The 24,408-nt window shown below is 35.5% G+C and overlaps 1 protein-coding gene across 1 annotated transcript in view; it reads right to left on the bottom strand.

Moving 5' to 3' along the window:
• Nucleotides 1-16,373: 16,373 nt before the first annotated feature.
• Nucleotides 16,374-24,408, bottom strand: part of LOC138940332 (uncharacterized) — a 58,373-nt gene continuing 50,338 nt past the window's right edge. Inside the window, exons 3-8 of the mRNA XM_070309149.1 lie at nt 17,989-18,240; nt 17,631-17,888; nt 17,276-17,466; nt 16,859-17,061; nt 16,571-16,719; nt 16,374-16,493 (exon numbers count right to left, since the gene is read on the bottom strand). Coding sequence (XP_070165250.1) covers nt 16,374-16,493; nt 16,571-16,719; nt 16,859-17,061; nt 17,276-17,466; nt 17,631-17,888; nt 17,989-18,240 — 1,173 coding nt within the window. The remainder of the gene's footprint in view (nt 16,494-16,570; nt 16,720-16,858; nt 17,062-17,275; nt 17,467-17,630; nt 17,889-17,988; nt 18,241-24,408) is intronic.

The raw sequence follows: 24,408 nt of genomic DNA, 5'->3' as shown, positions 1-24,408 counted from the left end.
CTTTGAATCAAAAAATTACGCAAATGTATAAATTAAAAAAAAAAAAACATTTTTTAATTAATAATTTAATAAATATTATTGTTGGATCAACAGCACGTCTCTAAATCAGTCATCCCAATCAATCATCAATTGTATGCGAATATAAAAATATATCAATAAAATACGCAGATAGATAGAATAATAAATATTTATATTGGTATAAAAACATGCCAATAAAATTATATTGATATCTAAAAATAGTGATTAATTAATGACGATATCAGCAATTTTAATTAAAATCCCGGATTTATAGAAATAATATCACAGAAAACACACACACACACACGTATTCCCAAGCTATTAGAATTTCTCGTAAAATATATTATAAATGGGAGCTGAAAAAAATTTGTTGATACACAAAATACATTATCTTCCATTACCGTAGATGTTTTTTCTCGACGTGACATAAAAAAATCTGTCGCTTTGCAATACATATTTCGCGCGATATGTATATGTTGTCCATGAATACTATAAATTCAACAGATAATGATGTTGCGTATCGCTCTGTGATAATTATACGTCGCAAACGAATTCAACAGTGTAACGTTTGTACTTTGTAGAGTGTCAACGAACATAAAAAGCGTTTGCATTTTAATCGAACGACAGAAATAAAAACGCAGTGGCAAAACTGAAAAATCTCGATCGTACGTCGGGCAAACGCGACAAAATAAATCGCCGCGTATTCGCGACGAGCAAAAGAGAGAGAGAGAGAGAGAGAAAGAGAGGGAAAGAAACGAGAGGCAAACGATTAAGAGTAAAGGCAAAAAAAACCAAAAAAAAACACGACTCGCGTGCCGGAATCGACCATATTTCGACGAACGTCCGCTACTGATAAAATTAACCGTGCGCGTTCATTCGCGAGGATAAAAACTAATGACTTTCACGCTAACCACTTAGAATTAATTAATGAAATAACCGAAAATGGCGCGCTACGGCGTGCGCAATTATTTAGAACGAAATTCTGCGCGTTCTTTCTCCTGACCGTATTAGCATAAAATTTGAATGAGAAATAAGGAGCGTGTGTCTTAAACATAAAATATAATTACATGAATATATAAGTAATTATATTGGGTTGAGTAAAAAGTCATTGCGTATTTTTGCAACAGATGGCATTAGTTCAGTTTTGGTAGTACTAGAGTTATTAGCACATATGTTTGTCATATATCGTTTAACAGCTGACGGTTTAAGCTTCATTCCAAAAAAAAAATTGAGCAATTTGGTTGAGTTTTGGAGATTTTACAACAAGTTGAAGATGAAAGACCAAACTGTGCATTTTCGCCATATCTTACTGTTTTACTTCCGTAAAGGGAAGAACGCGCGTCAAGCTTGTGAAAAATTGCGTAAAGTTTACGGTGACGATGCTCTACAAGAATGTCAGTGCCAAAACTGGTTCAAGAAATTCCGCGCTGGTGATTTTGATCTCAAAGACGCTCCTCGATCAGAAAGGCCCACCGAGGTTGATGACGACAAAATAAAGACATTGATCAAGTCAAACCCACGTTACACGACACGAGAGATTGCAGAAACATTGAAGATCAGTCAAAAAAGTGTTCACGTCCACCTAAAGAAGCTGGGATACGTAAGCAAGCTCGATATTTGGATTCCTCATGAACTCAAAGAAGTTCATTTGACGGCGCGTATAAACATCTGCGATATGCTCATGAAACGTGAAGAAAACGATCCTTTTTTGAAACGAATGATAACTGGTGATGAGAAGTGGATTGTTTACAACAATGTGGAACGCAAACGGTCTTGGTCCCGACGTGATGATTCGCCTCAAACGACTTCAAAAGCAGAACTTCATCAGAGGAAGGTTATGCTCTCAGTGTGGTGGGATTAGAAGGGTGTGGTGTTTTCTGAGCTCCTACCAAGGAACCGAACAATCAATTCGGATGTGTACTGTCGGCAATTGGACAGTTTGAACGAATCTGTCATCCAGAAACGTCCGGAGCTCGTCAATCGTAAAGAAGTTGTGTTCCATCGCGACAACGCGAGACCACACACATCTTTGGCGACCCGTCAAAAATTATCGGAGCTTGGATGGGATGTATTGCTCCACCCAGCATACTCGCCTGACCTTGCGCCCTCAGACTTCCACTTGTTTCGCTCTCTTCAAAACTCCTTGCGTGGAATAACGTTAAATTCAGATGAGGCGATAAATCAGCACCTTGTTCAGTTTTTCGCCAATAAAGACAGGTCCTTCTACGAACGGGGAATTATGAAGCTCACCGAAAGATGGCAAAAGATCATCGAACAAAACGGAAAATATATCATTGATTGATCTTTGTTCTTTATATAAATGATTTTGAAAAACATACAAAAAATACGCAATGGCTTCTTACTCAACCCAATATGATACAAACAGCCGAGTAAAAATAGCAGAAATATTATCAAAATAGCTTCATTTTGTATGGTGCGATTATTATTTAACACTTTTATCTCGTGCATTTTTTACACGAAAAGTACAAGGATGAAAAGATATCCAAAGCCTTGAAATTCGATTTTGTAGTAAAGGGAAAAGGTGCGAACATGAGAGTATTGCAGAATTTAAGGATGTAATATCAAATAAAGATCGAAAATTATTTGACATCACGATTCCTCAATTCTGAAACAATCAATATGAAATGGCTTTATACCCAAGTTATTATTGTGCTCGAGAAGCAGCTGTTCGGGACGTCCCGAAGTATCTTATCGTACGCGCGGATGATCCAGACAAGTCGGATTTCGAAGGAAGACGTAGGCGAGTCACGCGACAGCTTGACAGACAGACATTAACGATCCACGATTGATCCGCGTGATTGCCATCGCCCGATCACGCATACTGTCGTCGTATCGGCTTCTCGGACTCGCGCGGGAAGATCGAAATTCGAGACAATCTCTCATCATCATTATCGTTTTGCGCCTTCGTATTTATATATAAGAGAGAGAGAGAGACAGAGAAAAAGAGAGATATTAATTATACCTTATAAAAAATATAAATTTATTCTAAGACTGTTTTAATCAAAATATACATAAAAAAAAAAAAAAAAGAATACAGCATTTTCAAAATCGATTTTTCTTTAGCGAGAATATCGATCAAAATTTTTTTAATAAAATTTAATAAAAAAATAAATGGGAGAAAGGTAGAAATATTTAAGCGATACTTTTGCCAATAATTCGAATCGTTACAGGCATTATAATACGCGTATAGTTATAATGAACCAGCTTTAAATGCCGATTACCGGAATAACGCTAATACGTTGCGATTACGCAATGTATAATTATACATGCCGCCGACAAAGAGGATATCATCTCACGTAATTGCTATCGCAATAAATTACACATATTACAATTTCAGGCACCATTATGTCTCCCCCATTACGCGCAGCAATTTTAGTCGGTTATAATTGTGCTGCCTTGGCGTAGTTAAGTATTCAAACCCATTATATTCTTATCCCGATGAACGCTCGAAATCATTCGACCGATTCCCTTTACGTCGATCTTTATAGTAAATCTATACGTATCCGATTTTTTCCACCAGATCCATCCGGAATCGCATTTGTTTCTAAAATTGATACATTTATTCGCGAGAATTATTAATAATCCCGATTGATCTCTTCCCCATCTCGACATGATTTGAATCTTAATCAACATTATAAAAATACGTAATGTATTTAATAATCCTACGGGGTAACGTACGAAAATCGTGTCGACGCGCGCGATAAGGTGCGGCTGTCAAATTATCGAAGCGCCGAGTATCCCCGAAGAGATTCATCTCCATCATCGTCCCTCTTGGGCGAGGTGATCCCGCGGGATAAGACGGAGTCCCCCTCGCGCGAATCCTCCCCCTGCGAACGGGCCCCTTTAGCCCGCTGTATGTACACGCGTCGGCACGCACGCACGCGCATACATACGCGCGCGTATACGAGTGTCTCGAATGGCGCGCACCTCGCATGCTGGTTTCCACACGCGTAATCACCTGTCTCGTCCATCATAGGGCCCGCGTACCCGGTTAGATGTAATATGCCGCGGCCCACGCGAAACCCGTCCGACATCGCAACGTTTCAACACACGCCCACGAACGGGTCGGCTCGCTTTCAAAATGTCGTAAGTCAAATTACCCTGGAGCGCGCCGTTTCATCATTCGGACGCGGGTGCGCGTTACATTGCGCTGCGTGCCTGCGCACGCATCATCGCATCGGGGCCTGATTCGCGCGTGGGCGTATGTACGCACGTGACCGACGGACAGGCATATATCCGCGATCAAATGATACGGGATCGCTGATTAGCGGTGAAACTCGCCAAGTAGATATTTCCTAGCATCGAGTAGGAGAATCGCTCGGGTTTCACACCGCAGTTGTATATGTGTCGTGTGTCAAAACATTGACGAAGGCGTGAAAATTTCACGCTGCTCTAATATTTCTTCTGAGTTATCTATGCAAAACCTGAGCACAATTTTCTTATAATGGTTTGAAAATTATTTAACTTTAAAATTAGCATCGATTCTTATGGAAAATCGCTTTTTCTAGCATTTATTGACAAATTTGACGAGGAAAAAATATTAATAATAATAATAATAATAATAATGAAAAATTGATCAAGATAATATCAGTCTTCATTAAATATCTAGAATATTTTCAGAAAATAAATAAATCGTCTCTCGTGCTTAAGAATGTTTTGGCTATAATAGTAGCAAAAAACTGTCAAAGTTAAAAAAAAAAAAAACATTTTTCTTATATTTATACTGTTTGACAGATCCAATAAATAAATCCGGATTATATAAAAAGAATTAAAGTATCAAAAAATATGGTTTTTAATGTCTTCGTAAAGGAAAATAGTTGTAAAATTTTTGCATGTATTGTATTAAAGAAACTCTAATAAATATTTGTGCAAAACTTGATTTAAATTCACTTACTCGTTTAAAAGTTATTTACTAAAAATTGTAGAAAAATATTCTCTCTCTCTCTCTCTCTCTCGCTGCAAATAATTCGTTTTTTTTTTTTTGCTTCTTGCAGTTGATTTCAGGGAGTATTCATCAAAGTTTTTGTCATAAATTAATGAAAAAAATATTAATTGCAACTATCTTCTTTTACGAAGACATTAAAAACCATATATTTTATGATACTTTATTTCTTTTTCATATAATCCGGATTTATCTATCGGATTTTTTAAACAGTATAAATATAAGAAAGATGTTTTTTTTTTTTTAATTTTGACAATTTTTTGCTACCATTGTAGCCAAAAATATTCTTAAGCGATGCACGAGAGACGATTTATTTATTTTCTCAAGATATTCTAAATATTTAATGAAGACTGATATTATTCTGATCAATTTTTCATTATATATATATATATCTATACATTATATTATATTATTATTATATATATTTCTTATTAAAAATATATTTATTTAATTAAAATTCTTTATTTCTTCCAAAAAAATTTTATTGTATTTATAATGTAAACAATTGAGAGTTAATACTGTTAACTTAAAGCTAGTTTGACAGAATCGACCTTTATTTAATTTGTCAAGAATGTATATTTTATATTATACCATTAAGAATTCGTATCGAAATGAATGCGATTAATCAACCAGCGCGCAGGCAGTACGTTTAATCTGACATTCAACCTCGGAAATGTAACTTGCCCAATTAACATAGATCAGACCATATCAGAGAAGCGTGTGGAATTGTAGGGGAGACCTGAGATCTGGCTTCGCCAGAAATATGATACGTATCGTATATCTAAAGAGACACCGACGTGACGCTTCATTAAGCATATTCAAGAGTGCTATCTCGGTTAAAAAAATCCAACGACTAACATTAGCTAATCATCTATACAATCCGACATTGCGTAATCGCATCGAATGCAATATTTTACAGAAGAAGAGATGTAAAAATGCACGATAACAGAGCGATAATTATGTAAAATTCATAACGATAAGCATATAAATAATATATATGAAAATGTATATAAATATGAAACTGGAATTTGCCCATAGATGGCCCTAGCTGTCAATGTAGTTACCGTCAAACCGCGTCATTGGCGCCATTTTCTTCTTTTGACATCCGATAAAGATTTTCAACTCACAACAATACAAGTTTCATACAACAGCATAGTTTTTAATAGCGTTGAACATGTCGAATTTTGTGCCTGGAAACTACGATTTGCGGACAGCATTGATTTTCCGTTACCATTTGAAGAAAACTGCTGCGGAATCGCATCGAATGCTTGTCGTAGCTTACGGTGAGCATGCTCTTGGTAAATCACAGTGCTTTGAGTGGTTTAAAAAATTCAAAAGTGGCGATTTTGACGCGAGAAACGAAGAACGTGGAAGACCACCGAAAAAGTTTGAAGACAGCGAATTGCAAACATTGTTGGATGAGGATGACGCTACCGACAACGAATGATCGATTTGAATCAAGCTTTGCGTGAAAAACGACCAGAATATCAAAAAAAGCAACACAAAGTGATTTTGCTTCATGATAATGCATCATCGCACACAGCAAAACCGATCAAGGAAACGATCGAGGCGTTTAGTTGGGAAATACTTTCGCATGCGGCTTACTCACCAGACTTGGCTCCATCCGATTACTACTTATTTGCATCGATGGGACACGCACTTGCCGAGCAGCGCTTCACTTCTTACAAAAATGTACGAAAATGGCTCGATGACTGGTTTGCCTCGAAGAAGCGACAGTTTTTTTGGCGTGGCATCCACAAATTGTCAGAGAGATGGGAAAAATGTATAGCTAGCAATGGGCAATACTTGGAATAAAATATTTTTTATCATTTTCATACAATAAACGTATAAATTTTCTATACAAAAATTCCGGTTTCATATTTATATACCTGGTACTTATCGTCCGCGCTACCCTTCTAATGCAGAATACGTTGCGTTACATTCGCGTCGCGTTCTTTTCCCGGTTGGACCTTTGGTATTCCGACAATTGAAACGATGTATCTAGCGGATTCGGAGAGAGAAAGAGAGGGAGAACGGCGCCCACGGGATATGCAAAACGCGTTGAATCGAGACGCGCGCGTCTTTGCGCCGCCCAAAACTCCAAGTGCCGCAATAAATTGTCGCCGAGGTATCAATAACTTCGATATCGCGCCACTTAAACGCCCGCATCCGCTTCTCGGACTCGTTGCCGCCGTCCAGAACAACTTTGAATAACGATCCGCGACGAATTCGACGGACAGCCCCACCTGAAAGCCGTCTCTCATACCAGCTGGTATTTATCCGACAGCGGTGCTCCATTTACATGAGACGATCGTAGATACAACTGAGGGTGGGGCGGAGGGAGGGGGGGGGGGGAGGATGTGTGGGAGGGAAGGGCGGCGTACATTGACGGGGAGAAGATGTAACCGGTCGGTGGAAGAGCGTGAAAATTTCGAAACTCCGGTGTAAACATCACGGGTGGCCCCCTTCTTCCCCTTCTTCATATCCGCTCCTCGTCTCTGTCTCGTTTTTTTTTTCGCCTCCCTCCGCCTCTCTCCCCCTTTATCTAAGAATACACCTTCATTGTTTCATGGCGAGTTATATGCCTTTTTCCGACATCCGTCGAGCGCGTTCCGGTGAACCGTGTTGCGCAAATTCATCAAAGCCGAAAGCCGTTGGGGGGAGGAGGGGGGGGGGGGTGGTAGAACGTTTCGAGTATCGATACCGTAAACTAAGGATTATGCCGATAACGATCGCCGCCACGATACGCGCTACGAGCGGTACGTAATTAATTGCTTCCGATGTCTTTATAGCGATACGCGCGTTATTCTTCGATCGTTTTGCCGTCGGACCTTCGTGCCATGATAGACGTTATTCCTATCCCCTTTGAATATACGCGCTATATATAATGTGATAATTATTGACATTATTCCGTGCTTCTTATCAGTTTTATATGGAAATAGATAATTTTTGAAAGATAACAAGCAATTGTACGGAAAAAAAAAAAATGCATGAATTTAATGGAAAATAAAAAAATGAAATTGTTGAAAAAAATTTTCAACGTCTCTTATATTAAGTTCTTATATTTATTTGGGCATTTATTTTTCTACCATTATAACATTTCTTACAATTCACGCCCTTTTTTTACTATACAAATATCGAAATTTGTTGTCACAAAGATTTTAATTTTTCTAGAGAAAAAGCTATTAACTCTTACTTTACGTAATAATTATTGACAATGAGAAGCGTAGCTAATATATGTCTTTTGCAACAATTGAAATAATTTCAGTCTCCCTGAAAATGAAACATTTATAGCCATTTCGAAAGAAAATCCATCATAATATATCGATAAAATACAATCGCGCATTGAATTCCTTTTTTCTCGTCGTTTATTTATAAAATACATAAACAGAAAATAAAATTCTCGTTTAGAAAATATCTTTAGATTTAGTTTGAATGTGAAAATCTTAAAATGAGATTATATTGCGTTAAACGAAGAAAATTTGCTTGAACGAAACCATTTTACATAGTTCAATGAAGAAAAATATATTCTTATTATTTAAGAATAATTTTCTTGAATAGAAAGGAAAATTATGTTGGATAGAAAATAACATATATTCAAATCGAAGATTATAATAATAATTATCAAGATAATTACATTTAATTTTTTATAAGTGACAATTATAATATCGAAATAAAACTGTAATATTATTGAAATATAAGATTATTACTCTCTAAATTTCTTAGAGTGAAATTTAACTCCAAACGAGTGAATATTCGCTTCGAGCGATTGTGGAAATACTGCCACTCGTAATTAGTGAAAATTCACTTTTCACAAAAGTGAACTGTTTGACTCTCAAGTAAAGTGAATGCGTTACTCGTTTCGAAGTGAATAATTCACTCGATCGGAGAATCGAGTCATCACTGTTTTGTCAAGAGAACTTTTCATTCGATTGTTACGAGTGAACAGATTCACTCTTTGGAAGTATAAATCTTAATTCTAAACCGGCTTTCGCACTGAGATAGCATGCTGCGTGCAACGCGAAGCTTCGATAAGTTGAAATGAAAAGCAGTGTCATTGCTTCTCGCTTCAAATAATCGAGACTGCATATCGCACATAGCATATTATCTCAGTGTGAAAGCCGGCTAAGTCTCCTTTTTTCTTGTCTCGTACCAAGTACACGCGCAACGAAAATGATATCGTCGAGAGACAGCGAGACGATAGCGTTTCTTCTTTTTTCGCTAATGGCGGACTCATGCATGCTTCACGTGCGCTTCGCTCACTCTTCGCGAATAAAAATGTTCACTCTATAATACATAGAGTGACAATATTCACTCTATAAAATAGAGTATACATATTTACTCCATTTTGCAGAGTGATCTTTTCATTCTACGATAAAAAGTGGGAGAATTCACTGCTATGAGAGTGAAAAGTCACTCTAACTCGAATGATTCGACCGATCGCTCAATTTTTCGAGTGCATTTTCGCTCTAAGAAATTTAGAGAGTAAATTCTTTTAGTTTTGGTTTGATACCTCTTTTTTTTCCGTGTATACCGATGCGAGATCTAAGGTAATTATCACCGATCTTGAAAACAATTCGTGTAAACTGGAATGCGGACGGTATTCGCCCTCGTCGAGGAAGCAGTCGCGACGAGCTCTGGCTTGGGATCGATGTAAAAACCATTTCCGCAAATAAAAACGTATATAATTCCACGTTGCACGCGTCACTTTTAAAACTACGCCGCGCGTTACGCCCATATCCGGCCTCCCGTTTCCGCTCGCGAGAGAAGCACCGGATTTCGCAGAGATGAGTCGGGGCGGAGAGAGAAAGGGCGAGTGCGTGGTGCGATGGGGAGTAAATAAAAACAAAAAAAAAATAGCGCCCAAATTCAAACATACATACAATATATGCAGCCGGCCGGCCGGGCGGATCCGCACGGGTAAATATCGCGCCGAGTACGCCCGTCGCAATTACACGAGTGCCTGCGAGTATAATGAGGCGTGCGTTTCATTGTGATTTATGCAACGGCTGGCCCCCGCGTTTCGTGTATATACGCGTGTCGTTGGAAAGAACCATCTCTCCCAGCTCTGGCCCAGCAGTAAATTCACGGGGAATAAGCGCGCGCGCGCGCGAAATTGAAGTGCGGCCGAAAACAAACATTGTTACGCACGAGTCGGCCTTCGATAAACGACCACGTTGACGTTTTCCTTCGCACTTTCTCCGGCTTGTTCAGATTGAAACAAATCACCGGATAAGATCAATTCATTCGACTTTTTTTTTTTTTTTTTACGAGGTCACATTGCATATACATCTCGTGTCAATGAGAATTTATAAATTTAGAAGAGCGAAGAGCGACTTTTTTTTTGCACTGAAATTGTTTTCAACCTGATACCCTGATGTTTAATATTAATCTTTATTGGTTGTAATAAAATATAGATCGCTACGATTATATTATAGAGCAACAATACTTGGTCATTTCGCAAGAGATCAAAGAAATGTAGTGATTGCATAAGTTCGTGCCCGATTTAAATATAAACTTCAATAGATTATATTTTAGAGATAACACTTTTATTAATCAATTATATAGTCTCCATTCTTTTCTACAATGGTTTTCCAACGATCTATAAGCTTGTCGATTCCATTTTTGAAGAAAGAACTTGGTTTTTCTTGAAAAAAGTTTGTAAGGTGGTTTTCGACAGCTTTCTCGGAATTGAGATTCTTGCCATTTAAACTATTCTGCAAAGACCGGAACGGATAAAAATCTGAAGGCGCAATATCTAGAGAATATGGCGGGTGCTGCAGAATTTCCCATTGCAACTCCTGCAGTTTTCCTGCAGCTTATTCCTTTCAGTCGGGAGATGCGGCACCCACGTATCAAGCTTGGAAATGTATCCAAGCTTTTTTAAATGACGAAAAGCAGTTGAATTATCGATGTTCAGCCTCTCAGCAATATCCTCAGTTGTAATCCTTGGGTTTCTTTCCACTAAGGCATGCACAATGTCATCATCGATGCCAGAAGGCCGTCCAGAGCGGGGTTGATCCTCCATGTTGAAATCACCATTTCGAAATCTGCCAAACCACTTTTTGACTGTTCGGAGAGCAGGAGCGCGGTCCAAATAAACGCTTTGAATATTTTTTTGTGCAATCCCAACACTCACGCCTTTCCGAAATTCATATAGCATTACATGCCGCAAATACACCTTTTCGTTCTCCATTTTTAATGATTTCTCTTATGCACAAATGGACTTATCTGAACAATATCTGACGTTAAATTGACATAAGACAACGTCATCTATTCGGTGTAAGCAACAATTACCACACGAAAACAATAGAACTCCGCCATGCGGCAACTTAATGCCATCTATGAAAATCGGGCACGAACTTATGCAATCATCCAATACATATTATGTATACCCCTTGAATATATATTCATGTGTACCATAATTAAATGTAAATTTGCCGCCCCCTTGTCTCGATTGATTCGCAAATGTCTTATAATGGGACGGCTAGGAAGGTCAATTGCGCTGGTCGCGCGTTAAATATGCAATCTCGAGGATCATGATGTTTGGCTCTCTCGAACGAGGAGGTTTCGCATTACCGGTGATTTCGTTGGTAAGGCAATCGTCGCGACGCGAAGAGAGATATTAACCCTAAAGGATTGTAAATATCAATGCGTAATAAATTACGCTCGATATAGGCGGGATTATATGGTAGATGGCCGACCGATGAGTTTAGCAGTAATTTTTTTATACATTCGACCCCTTCGTAATACTCTGTTATTAATACTTATTCCAGCGTCCTTTCGTTCATGCGCGTCGAAATAATAATATTTTTAGTAGAGTCCGTAAAATTGCATCCGCGGCAAACGACGCGGGATCTCCTCCGAAGGATGCATTCGCGCGCCTATTAGCAATTGTTGCTCATCTCGTACTGAAACGCAAGCGTAATGGAAATTATATATTATTCAGTACTTTGACGTAATTTCTCTGGCATGTAATAGACGCCGGCAATAGTTGGAGCTGTGAATTCAATAACTAAGATTCATCCTCTGCAAAAATATTATAATGATTAGCGTCGCAAATGCATCGCTTATCTACCTTTTAAACAAACGAATAATGGAAGAAGGGTGGAAAATTACGAAACGAAACTTTTTAACACTTATTCAATGCATATTAAATCTTTGTCACATTAAGCGACTAGCAGCTGACATTTTACGAGTGATAATGTAAATAATAGTTACGAACAGCTGATATAGACACGTAATAGGTATGAAATGATGAATCGATAGTAGACAGCTTTCGTAAATCCGCAATCTTATCTTACATCGCGTCGTTAATCGTCCTGAATCGACACACAGATACAGCCGCAACATACCATTCTATGCGTGTATTTTAAGCGATAAATTGATCGACCTAAACAACTCGTCAAAATGCTGACGCATGACCTGCCCGACATGACAGGCGTCATGGACTTCGCGTGTCCCGCTCAGCCGGTTTAATACTATTCGGTTACATGTATTATTCAATCAGCCAATAAGATGGAAGATACGCCATTTATGCAATCTACACGGGTGAAAGCTGAGGGATCTTTAGCGTGGGTGGACACATCGCGCGTGAATCATCTTCGTTCTTAAATTATGAGTAAAGATATTTGAGTATCTATAACGGAGAAATGTCGACGAAATAAATTTCTTAAGAGGAATAAATTGGGAAAAATTAAATAAATTAAATTAAACATATACTTAAAAATTAATCGAGATAAATAAAAATTTATTGAAATAAATTTAATCGAAGGAAATTAAAAATACTCGATATAGAGATGGAAAATTTACACTTACAGGAAATGATGATTAAGTCATATCTTTTTTACAGGAATTAATTTAATTACGCTGTAATATGTTGTAATATGTGCATTTCTGAATTAATTTTTAAAATTATATTGTTATAAAATTTATCCCATTTTTAATCGCCATATTTTCAACATTCGATAAAAATTTATGACAAAACAGCATTAAGGTGTTTATAACGAATACGATATGAAATCGCAAACTATGCGTTTTCCTGGGAAGACTGAATTAAGATTGTTTATCACACACAATTATCCAAGCGGTTATTCACAAAGCCCACAAAAAATATCTTAATCAAATTTAACTATATAGTTTCGTTGTCAGTTTGGGTGTCTTTGTTTGTTAATAGCGCCGTAATAAAGAGCCCCTTACATCTAGATATTCTAGATTATATGCGCGGCTTGGAAGGAAGCCGGCTTACAAGCGTTATAAAGCAAAAAAAGTCGATTTACCTTCTGTATACGCAACGATACATCTATTTAGTGCCCACACTTGGACTACATAAGACGTAGACGCTAAATAATCAATCATCAAATAGCGATTATTTAGGTAAAATTAACACCTTATTTTAATTTATATATATATATATATATATTTTTTTTTTTTTTAACTCTTGTCTCTTCACTTTCAATTTATATATTTTTAATCGAGACAAGATTTATATATAATTTAAATAACAGAATATTTTGAATGTTATTTGTTAATGTTTGAAATTTGTGATAAATAAAATTGATGAAAACAGATTCTAACTTAACGATAAATAACAATCTTAAATATATATAGATCATGAAAAGCTTAAAGTTCTCGAGCTTTTTCGCTCGCACTAGATATTGTTGAGGTGTCGCTAATGCTAGGATCGGTCATTCTTAGATCGTACGAATGACTTGACTCACCGAAAACCATGCTCTCTTTTTTACAAGCTCTCGTACTACATTCCATTAAAGTACTATCGCATTTTTTCAAGTCGCATTTAAATCCTAAAACTCGTTTCGTCTTGAGACTTTTATACAAAGACTTCATCTTTGCCAAGGTATGTTTCGTCGTCCTCCCAAGAAGCGGCAATACGCTCTGTCAAAAGATACACTTATTGAGATCCTTCAGTTCGCGCAAAAATATTTCGGCGATGTGAAGAGGAGTAGAATAAAACCTGTAATTTTTCTGAAGTTTCTTTTATCGTTGCTTTTACTTGGTCGGACAGTTCTTCTGCGGACTTTGTATTGAATTTCGTTTGACGAGATGATGATTCACGCGATATTTGCGGTTTGCAATCCGATGTTTGAGCTCTGAAATATATATGTATATAAAATGCAAGACAGTGCGATCGGACCATCTTCGAACTCATTGTGTAAAGATAATTTCTGTATCCGTTAATATATGTATATTTCCCTCTTCTACATTTTTATGATATATTTTCATGATTTATTAAAACAATCGTATAGTATATATATATATATATGAAAATTGTTAAAGTAATAATAAATAAATTATATTATTAATTCCTTAAAAAATGTCGATTTATCTGAATCTTAGTTTAATTAATTATTTGTGTATTGTTACAATTATAGAATCTTAGAAAGAGACAACAATATCATTTAAACAAGGATAGAAATTAATAAGTAAAATCAATCATCAATCAAACTATATACAGGGTGTCCCATTTTAAAGGACCCACTCAAATACCTCAGAAACACTGCGTTAAATCGAAAAATGTTGCAAACAAAAGTTGTGTGGCTCCAAGGGAGCCATAAGATGGTGACAATGATTTGACCTTGAAAAATCATTTGAAGGTCATGTGAAGATCAACTTTAAAATCTTAAAAAGAAAATCCCCATTTTTTATTTAATATTCTTGTAGCTTGCCTCGAGAGCTTTTCAAAACACTATAATAAAGTATCTTTTTATTAAGTACTTTTTGAGTTATTTTATATTTTAATCTGACATATTTTGATATAAAAAATTAAATATCTCGTAAAATATTTAGTTTTTGATAATCTTACCGTAATACTTCTATGTACAGAATAATGAGACAAATCAATTAGTATAAAAAAAAATTGTTTTTAAGAAAATTATTTACAATGTATTTTTTTAAACAATTATTTGTTTTTCTTTTTTTCTGGCACTAATTAATTTGTCTTATTATTCCGTACATAAAAGTATTACGGTAAAATTATCGAAAACTGAATATTTTACGAAATATTTTATTTTTTATATCAAAATATGTCAGATTAAAATATAAAATAACTCAAAAAGTACTTAATGAAAAAATATTTTATTCTAGTGTTTTGGAAAGCTCTCGATGTCAGCTACAAGAATACTAAATAAAAAATGACGATTTCCATTTAAGATTTTAAAGTTGACCTTCACATGACCTTCAAATGATTTTCCAAGGTCGAATCATTGTCACCATCTTATGGCCCCCTTGAAGCCACACAACTTTTGTTTGAAACATTTTTCGATTTAACGCAGTGTTTCTGAGATATTTGAGTGGGTCCTTTAAAATGGGACACCCTGTATACCTCTCTTTGTCCTCTCTATAATGCGTGCATGATTTCGAACATTCGCTTCTAGAAGAGAATGACTTAATCCTCCCTACAGGCTCGCACGATCCTGAACATTGTTTGTTCTCAATTATTGGTATACTTTTCTTTCTCTTCAGATACGTTTCGGATGATTTAAAATTCAAGATACAAACTGATTCATTGAAAACTGTCGATTTTTTCTTTTTCCTTTCCATTCTATAAACTTCACGATGTTTCTATAAATTATTCTTATTATTCCGGCTTATTCCGACAATTTTGTGTTCGATCGTTCGAATGTCTTGCTTCATCGGTGTTGCAAGTACGTGTCATTTTTTTGAAGCTTTCGATTATTCCGATCTGTCGATTTGTTTTATAATGTTATCTTCGTTGTCCTTTATAATCGGGAAATTGCTCGTAAAGTTATTTACGTCTAGCTCATTCTTTTAAACGAGGTGCTCGGAGTTGAAAGCGAAGATCTCAGTATCGCTCGTTCGCGAAGAATCACAAAAGTTTTCGAGCCCATTTTTAATCCGTGGTAACTAGCAGGGGCCGGACTCCTCGCTATTATAAGAATTTTCTCCATTTTACGTGTCTAAGTTTAAAACAAATCGATACTTTTCTTACATTTATATACGTTTACAACATATATAATGTTTAATAACAAATAGAAATATGAACGAAATGATAACCTAATTGTCAATTGTTATTTACCTTATCATTATTCGATGAACGTGTACATACATTCCAAATCTTTTTTCTGAAATTTCTGCAGAACTTAACAACACTGCGATACGCGGTCGAAATTATGGAATATTTTACTTATGGTAAAGTCGCTTTGTAAACGCAGACATGAAATCAACAAGCTGAATTTGAAAGTTATAAATATTGCAAATCTCGATAAATACAATCGATATATCTACAATTCTGATAACGTCAAGAAGTCACATAAAATGCAGAAATATAATTATTATATATTTTATATAAATATCTTGATACAATATCAGTAAAGTATCCTTAAAACTTTAAATACAATGTTAAATCCTTTATTTAATCCCTGCTTTTAGCCTTTGAAATTTTTGTTGGAAATTTTTGAATATGATTAAAGCCTTTTTCGATGATTGTCTTCGTTCTGGATTTATGATCTGCTATATTTCTGGACGAAACCTCCTAAAAACAGCAAGAAGGTAATAATCGATAAATATCAGAAAATAAGATTTACAAATAAGATATAAGATTTTATTTACCCTGCTTAAATTCACATTTGATTCAAAATCGGCAGTGACGGCCTTCCCTTTTCCAGTATTCTCGCTGCTAAATGTTTCTCGGGGCTTTAATCTGTCATCGAACATTGTTTGTGTGTTCTGACCGTACCATATTTCTCTCGGTGGCACAACTGAAAATCATACAAGTACCGGTTTCATGTAAATTATTAGTTCGCGTTACATTATTATTAAAAATCTCTAATATTAATAGTATGTATATTTTCAATTTTAATTATATCCTTTTTCTTTCTCTCAATATTCGCGTTTTACTATTTGATCTATCGGTATCCTTTTTTCTATCTTGAAATTGCATTTTGTCATGCGTTTCTTTGAATCTAGGTGATCTGTCTGGTATTTTTTCTCCGTTGCTTCTACTTTCTCGCGTTTCCGTCCAAAATTCGGAATCAACAATATTCTGTTTACTTGTAACAGCTCTTTTAGCGTATCGTTGAGTCGGTTCATGTCCATCAGTACTAAAAAAAAATTATTCTTTTCAAAATATCTTTTCCAGAGCATTTACATGTGTCAAAATCTAATGGATTCTATAATTGTATGATTCTATATTATCGATATGATTTTGGAATATTGTTCGAAGTATGACAAGAGAAATTAATGGCTATACAAGGTACATTAATTTAATATAATTAAGAAAAATCGCACGAATAATCTTGAAAGAATAAAATTTACCTTGCAACTTTAATCAACGTTGATCTTATATCGAGATTGTAATGCGGAACTGTGTAAGTATCTGAGTACCCTACCGTATGTTCCTTCCAAGGATCTATAGGTCTTTCCAATTCTCTCGAAGAAGTTCTGAAATTTGAACCGGTGACATCACTTCTTTTTTGCGATTTTACCATCACAAAATGACGTGGGAGCTATGGAAAATTATAAATGTTACAAGCACATATTTTATCCTTCGTTAAATCATTGCAAAATTATTTATTAAATACGACAATTTGAAGAAACTGTACACTCTACTTGATTTTCAATTCATAAAATTCTCTCGGTGAAAGTAAGAGATTGAAAGAAATTTTTATACCTGCTCAGTCCCTTCTTCGAGCAATATTAACGTAACCGATGACCCATCTAAAACCCCATGGAGATGCGGCAATTTTTGTTGGCAACAATCAGTCGGACGCGCCTTTAGAAGTTTCCACCAAGAGTTTTCATTTTCCAAAAATCTCTTTATCTTACCCATTTCCCATAAACAGTTGTCTATTGTGTCGCGTATGTTCTTTAAATCAATTATCCCGGCGTCCGCCAACGGTTCCGGCCCATCTTCCTGCGGAATCTTTCTCTAAATTTTAATATTACAACGGATATATAATATTCCAAATTATCCATTGTTATTTTTCATATTTATTCAAGGCGTCCGAGTTATTAATAAATTCACTCACTTTCTCACGCTTTGGGCAATCGAGATTCTCAGCATTTCTCCACGATTCCTGAATTTTGTTTACAACAGGATCTAGATTGTAGGAACGTGAATCGAATTCGGATCTCAAATCCGTACCGACCTTCGCATTAGATCTACTTGTCTCGCAGCACTCCCTTCGTCTCCTGACAGGCAAATTATAAAGGTTTTTTAGAGTGCGCGAATTGATAGCATACGGCGAAGTAAGACGAGAACAAATCTTGCACGGAGGTTCCTGGGAAAAATAAAATATTACATTTGGCGGGATACATACCATACATCGTCAGAGATATCCTTGTAATATAATCACGTATTTCCAGCAATTAAAAATTTTTTATTTACGCACGTTCAACTATGTAAAAATGTGCGATAGATTACGTACCATCCAGGTTAGAAATTTTTTTATATTTTCTTTATATATATTTTTTTTTTCAATTTTAATGCGTTTCATAAGACATCGCCATTTTATATTCAGACATATCTTTAAGTTGTATCTGAGCTTGCATGTTCTATTTATTATTTTTTTACTAGAAATTTATTAATGTTACTTTAAAATTTGAAGTATGTATATTAAAAAAGTCTGGATGTGTGTGTGTGTGTGTGTGTGTGTGTGTGAGAGAGATGACATAACATTGTTTTTTTAAGAGAGAGAAACTTCAAGTAGTTATTGCAAAATAATAAATTATTTATAAAATTCGGAATAAATATGTCATTTTGTTAAAATAGATATTATACACACATATTACTGATATTAATCTCTACAAAATTTTAATAGGCATTTGCATTTTTATATACACGCGTGCACGCACGCTTAAATTACGAAACATTAATTTAATTTTACCCGTGCGATAGATAATTATAGATTCTTATCGATTAAATTCACTTTTCATAAAGGATAACATTTTGCCTTCTGTCTCACGTAAAAAAAAGTCTACGATCTTTAACGGCATACACGGTCACTCTAATCCGGATAATCTCTTTGAAAAATAAATCAGCTGACTTCTCGTACTGAAAAATGAATCAACATTTGTACTACTAACGACGCAAAGTTTGTCTTGTGAAAATTGCCTTTTGTATCCATCTCAATGTCAAGAATCTTAAGAGCGTTTCTTTTCGCAACACAATGTAGATACCCACCGTGCATAATAACTCTTAAACCTGCTTATTCGTTTTTTATAGACCTAACATAATACAATATCATGCTCAACAAATTACGCAGTATTTTCCTAACAAAGTTCTCCAAATTCTCTAGCTCTTCTACAGGGTGTTTAAAAAAAAAAGAAGATAATATATTTTAAGGGGATTTAGTAAAATATTAAAATATTAAAATATTTTATCCTTTTTTTTTTAAAAAAAAAACCCTGTTTAGGACATAACATCTAAATTTTGCATGCAATAAATTATATTTGTAAAGGCTACGATCCGGAAAAAAAAAAAAATTTGAAGCGTCGTAATACGATCTATCTTTACGGGGGATGCATCGCAATTCGATGTTCGGCGACGTGAAAATGCGGATTTAAATTGTAAGTCAAAAAGTCGGTCATTGAAGGGGCGAGCTTGTAAACGCTTCGTTTACGCGACAGCCCGAAATCGGGCGCGTTCCCCCTTAAAATCTTGCCGCGATCGAACAACCCGCATAATTGCGTTGCGGATTCACGATGGATAAAATGGTGAAAATAAAAAAATGTCAACGAGAGATCGTCAGCGGGATAAAATCAGGACTTTCGAGAAAGAGAAAGCGTCGCCTTTCCCATTCATTTGCAAAGGAGCGTGGCGCGCGGCGCTATTGTGGATCGTAAATAGGATCACTTTTCTACAAGCGCAGGTAAGACGCGGCTTGCAATAGCGCCGAAATTGGGTCATTCAGGTGCAAAGTAGGGTGTAAACCCACAATTCTTTTCTAATCTTAATATTCCACTCGATTCTTCTTCATTCTATCCCCGGTGTCGATCTCCTTTAAGAACGAAGATTTCGTTGCACTGCCCGTGAAATTCATTTCACGATCTCGTTTCCCTGGCAGCCGTTGCCCTGACCCTAAACTCGACCGTGCGTGTAATTAAGTGGTAAAAGAAAATTTTTCACGGTACACACGTACATCTCGTATCTCTCTATATGCGTCAGGTTAAAGATCGCGCAATTATCTTGCGTTATTATTTCGAAACTGTAATAATCTATATATATATATATATAAAAAGTCACATGCTGCGACGCTCATAAGACGTTAATAACATCGATCTCCGTATTATCGTATCCGCAAGGAGCGTATCCATGACGAACGCCGTACCTTTCAAGAATTTATATCTTATATCCCCGTGCATTTAAACCCCACTTTCATCCACGATTTTCTTTCTTTTAAGAATCTTCCGGGCGAAATAAAAAAAAGCACGACCGCGTTAAAGAAGTTTCACGGCAGGCACGTATGTATGTAACGGGCGAAGAATGTGAGGCGCGCGCGATAAAATTCAGCTCGTAAATCTTCGTCGAGTGGATTGTTTGCGGACGTAGACGGTGGATGCCTCGAAGAGGTATGCTCCATCCCGAAATTGGGTTATTCAAGTGCAAAGCAGAGCGTCGATGGCGGACGAGAACGATTCTTCAACGTCCCCTCCACTCCGAAGGCTCCGAGAGAGGTTTTTTTTTTTTTGTAAAAAAAAAATACGGATTTCTTGTTCATGGCAACCGTGAAAATTGGAGGGTTAGACGAGTTCATGAATTTCCATGTCAAAACGTTTCTCTTTTCAAAGCTGATATATCTTACGTTAATATCGTATATTGTAAAACGCGTAAAAACGAGACGTGACCATCGTATTCTTCTAGATTTTTTTACGAGCATGTTCTATCGCAGTGCAAGAAATCGCCCGAATAATTTTAAAAAAATCTTTGAGCATATCACTCTATATACGAATCGTCTTAAAATTACGAAGGCACTTGTATAACATCTTGTATATACATATATTTAAGAGGCGATTTTTTTTTTTTTTTTTTTATAATTTGCATATCATGAACGAAAAAAAACTGGTAAAAATATGACTTTTCTGAATTAAATGATTCTCATCTCTGATGAGATAAAATGTATAATCGCTATTGCAATATACATTACATTCTATAAAAAATAGATAGAAATTATTACATGAATCCGTTTGGTATCGTCGTCTCATCGTTTTTTGTAATTTTGTAGAAAAAAAAAATCCAACTTTCCGTCGTAAATTTTAATCGGATTGGATTGTCGGTAAGCATACATTGTGTTAGCGATCGCATTTGCATGTTTGCGGGAAAAAACTGACCGGACATTCAAGATCAGAGCGTAAAGGAAGACCACCTAGCAATACTACTATAGAATGCGGTGACTATAAAAAGGCTTCCCCACAACCATTTGTCGCGATATGAAAGATTTCGTCGATTTTCTAACCGAGTTAACAGGTAACCAAGAACCAGGTAAATGCACTGCGGGATTTTTATATACTGGCCTATATTGAATACATGTCGGACAAAGCAAAACCGATCGTCTCTTATATACCAGAAAGCGAAAAGTCGGTGAAAAAGTCAAAATGGACTAATTGTTGCCTTTGTTGAAGTCTTTTTACGCCTCATCTTTCAGAAACTTTTCTCCTTAACTAGAATAATATTTAGAAGAAATATGAATCTTTCTCTATCATTTTTTCTCGATAGCTTTTCAATGTGAAAGTTTCATATATCCTTTAACAATTTTATAACATTCGGCAAAATTAATTCGAGCAACGTAAGATCATCAAAAATAAATTATTCTCGTTAGCTAAAATAAGTATAATATAAAACACATTTGTCATAATTTTTTTGTATATTTTAAAACAACATGTGATGAGAAACATTCAAAAAACTTCATAATAGATACTAAATATTATATGTATATATGATGTCTCAATACGTAAATCTGATCTCGAAATAACCGTGGCTGTAGACTTGAATGCGTTCTGGAAGAAGGCAAATTTTTTTCAGGGTAGCAGTAAAAAGATATTTGTATTTTTCTCTTTTTCATATGAAATAAAACAAATTTATGAGTAGATGACTTCCTTCCGTGTATCTCGTGAGTTTCAATAGAGACGATGTCGCGGATTTTCAAATTGCCTTTTTAATATAACCGCTTTTACAATGCTGCGATTTCCTTTTTCCATTTTTACCCAGGACACCCGAATTATGCGTCACGGTCGTTGGGTTTGAATACGTGCTTGCTTGACACCCTTTTTCGGCTTTTCCATGAGATCCTCACGCGCGTCAAAATGGAGGACCTCCTACGGATTTATTCGAGACAAAGTTGGTATATCGATTGCAGGCGAGAGATTCGCGAGATATACGCGTGAAAAATGAAAGACTTGCCACGACACGGGCATCGCCGTTTCTTGCAAAGGCTAGTACGACTTGGGTGGTCGCGTGAAATATGTCGCCGCTATTGAAACATGATTTTAGCATGAGTGGATGGAAGCACGGCATTATTCGTATCATTTGTATTCGCGCGTTTTACAGAGAAAAATATATGTGTCTGAAATAGATTTCGCAGCTGTTCAATTATCTGTATCTTTCGTTAAACTAGTCGCTATGTATTGTATAATTTCTATTTATAAATTTAACTACGAAATTTTTTTAATAATAAATTTCATGTACAAGACGTTATATAATCTACTTTTAATATTAATTTTTAAAATTATTTAATGATCAACAATTTTCATTTATAATCTATTTCTAATATTAATTGAAAAAATTATTTAATGATCAATATATATATATATTGATCATTAAATAATTTTTATATATAATAAATTTATATATAATAAATTTTATATATAATAAATTTTTATATATAATAAATTTTTATATATAATAAATTTTATATAATAATTTATATATATATATACGGAGTGTCTCTAATTTAAATGGCAAAACTTCAAGAGCGTGTAGGGGACCGAAGAACTAAGACGAGAAGTCCTTTAGAAGTTTGCTCGTTTTTGCTCCATTTTAGAGAAAATTGCAAAAATTCAATCTCTCACTGTCAGTTGCTCTCTTGAGTCGATCGGCACCGAATAAACTTTCCTCTTCAAGGTTCCTTACATATGTAAACACTTGATGTTATCCTTTACGGTGCCAATCAATTCAAGAGAGCAATTAAGAGACCGAAACATAGATGCAGTGTACCAAATATCACTAGAACAATATCTAACTGCAATTAATAAGATCAGTGCTAGATGTAATGCTTGCATTGCCGCAAGAGGGCAACATTTTGAACAATATCCGCATTAAATGGATGATAACATAAATAAAATGTAAATAAATAAGTAAAAAAGGGAAAACTTGTTTTGTTTCTTTTTTCGTGATTTTCAAAATAGAGCAAACACGAACAAACCTCTAAAGGACTTTCTTTCTTAGCTTTTCGGTCCCCTACACGCTCCTGAAATTTTGCCATTTAAATTGGGAACACTCTGTATAATCAACTTCAATGTTAATTGAAAAAATTTTTTGTCGGACAATAATTATATCCGCGGATATAAAATAAGGGGAGAGCGTACATGTGTTAGAAAGCCATCAAAACTATTACATCTTTCACAGAGTTGGGAAACGTTACTCTATAAAAGTAACGCGTTACCGTTACCGTTACTTGGAATGTAACGATTCGTTACTTTTTCGTTGTGTTTTTGTTTTTTGTAATGCTAAAATAAGCTATTAGATTATAAAATTATTTAATAATCAATATTAAATGTAATAATCTATGTTACAATTAAAAACTTTAAATTAGTCTCTATATAGCAAGCGTTTTTTATATTAAACTTATTTAATGATTCTAATCTTTTTGTGTTAATATCTTTACTTCTTAATACGCTTATCTTTATAGGAATTTAAATTGTAATTTACAAATTTCAATTTTGTCGAAAATTTTTATCAAACATTCTTTTAAATATTCATAAGAGAAATATTGATATTATTAAGAGTGTATTCCAATATTCACTGTCAATATTGTAAAATCTATAATTTACGTTACTATAGATTTTCAGTAATGGCAATGACTATCAGAATGCAGCTTATGATAGAAGGCTAGAAAATATTTTTCAAAAAATACATCGCGTAACAAACAGAAAAAAGTAACGATCGTTAACGAAAAAAAGGTAACTGTAACGGTAACGACGTTACAAGTGACGCGTTACTTTCCAACCCTGATCTTTCAACAAGATCGCTTTGTGCCGTGTAAAATCTGATCACCCTATTCGTAGGTCACGACGCGAATGATTTTGTGCGATGTTGTGTGAAATCATCGAGTGTCATCGCACCGTATGAAATCGTCCAAGCGTTAGGAACGCCCGAAGTCAATCGGCTCGCACCCGGCAGACGAAAAAGCTTGTAAAGCGCGCGCGTTCTGGGTGGCCCCGCTTTGCCGCGC

This window comes from Polyergus mexicanus, unplaced genomic scaffold, assembly GCF_030449975.1.
Source record: "Polyergus mexicanus isolate NDT 795.1 unplaced genomic scaffold, iyPolMexi1.0 SCAF_16, whole genome shotgun sequence".
Lineage (NCBI taxonomy): Eukaryota > Metazoa > Arthropoda > Insecta > Hymenoptera > Formicidae > Polyergus > Polyergus mexicanus.
Note: the sequence above shows the minus strand (reverse complement) of the source record. Positions and strands in the feature narration are given on the sequence as shown.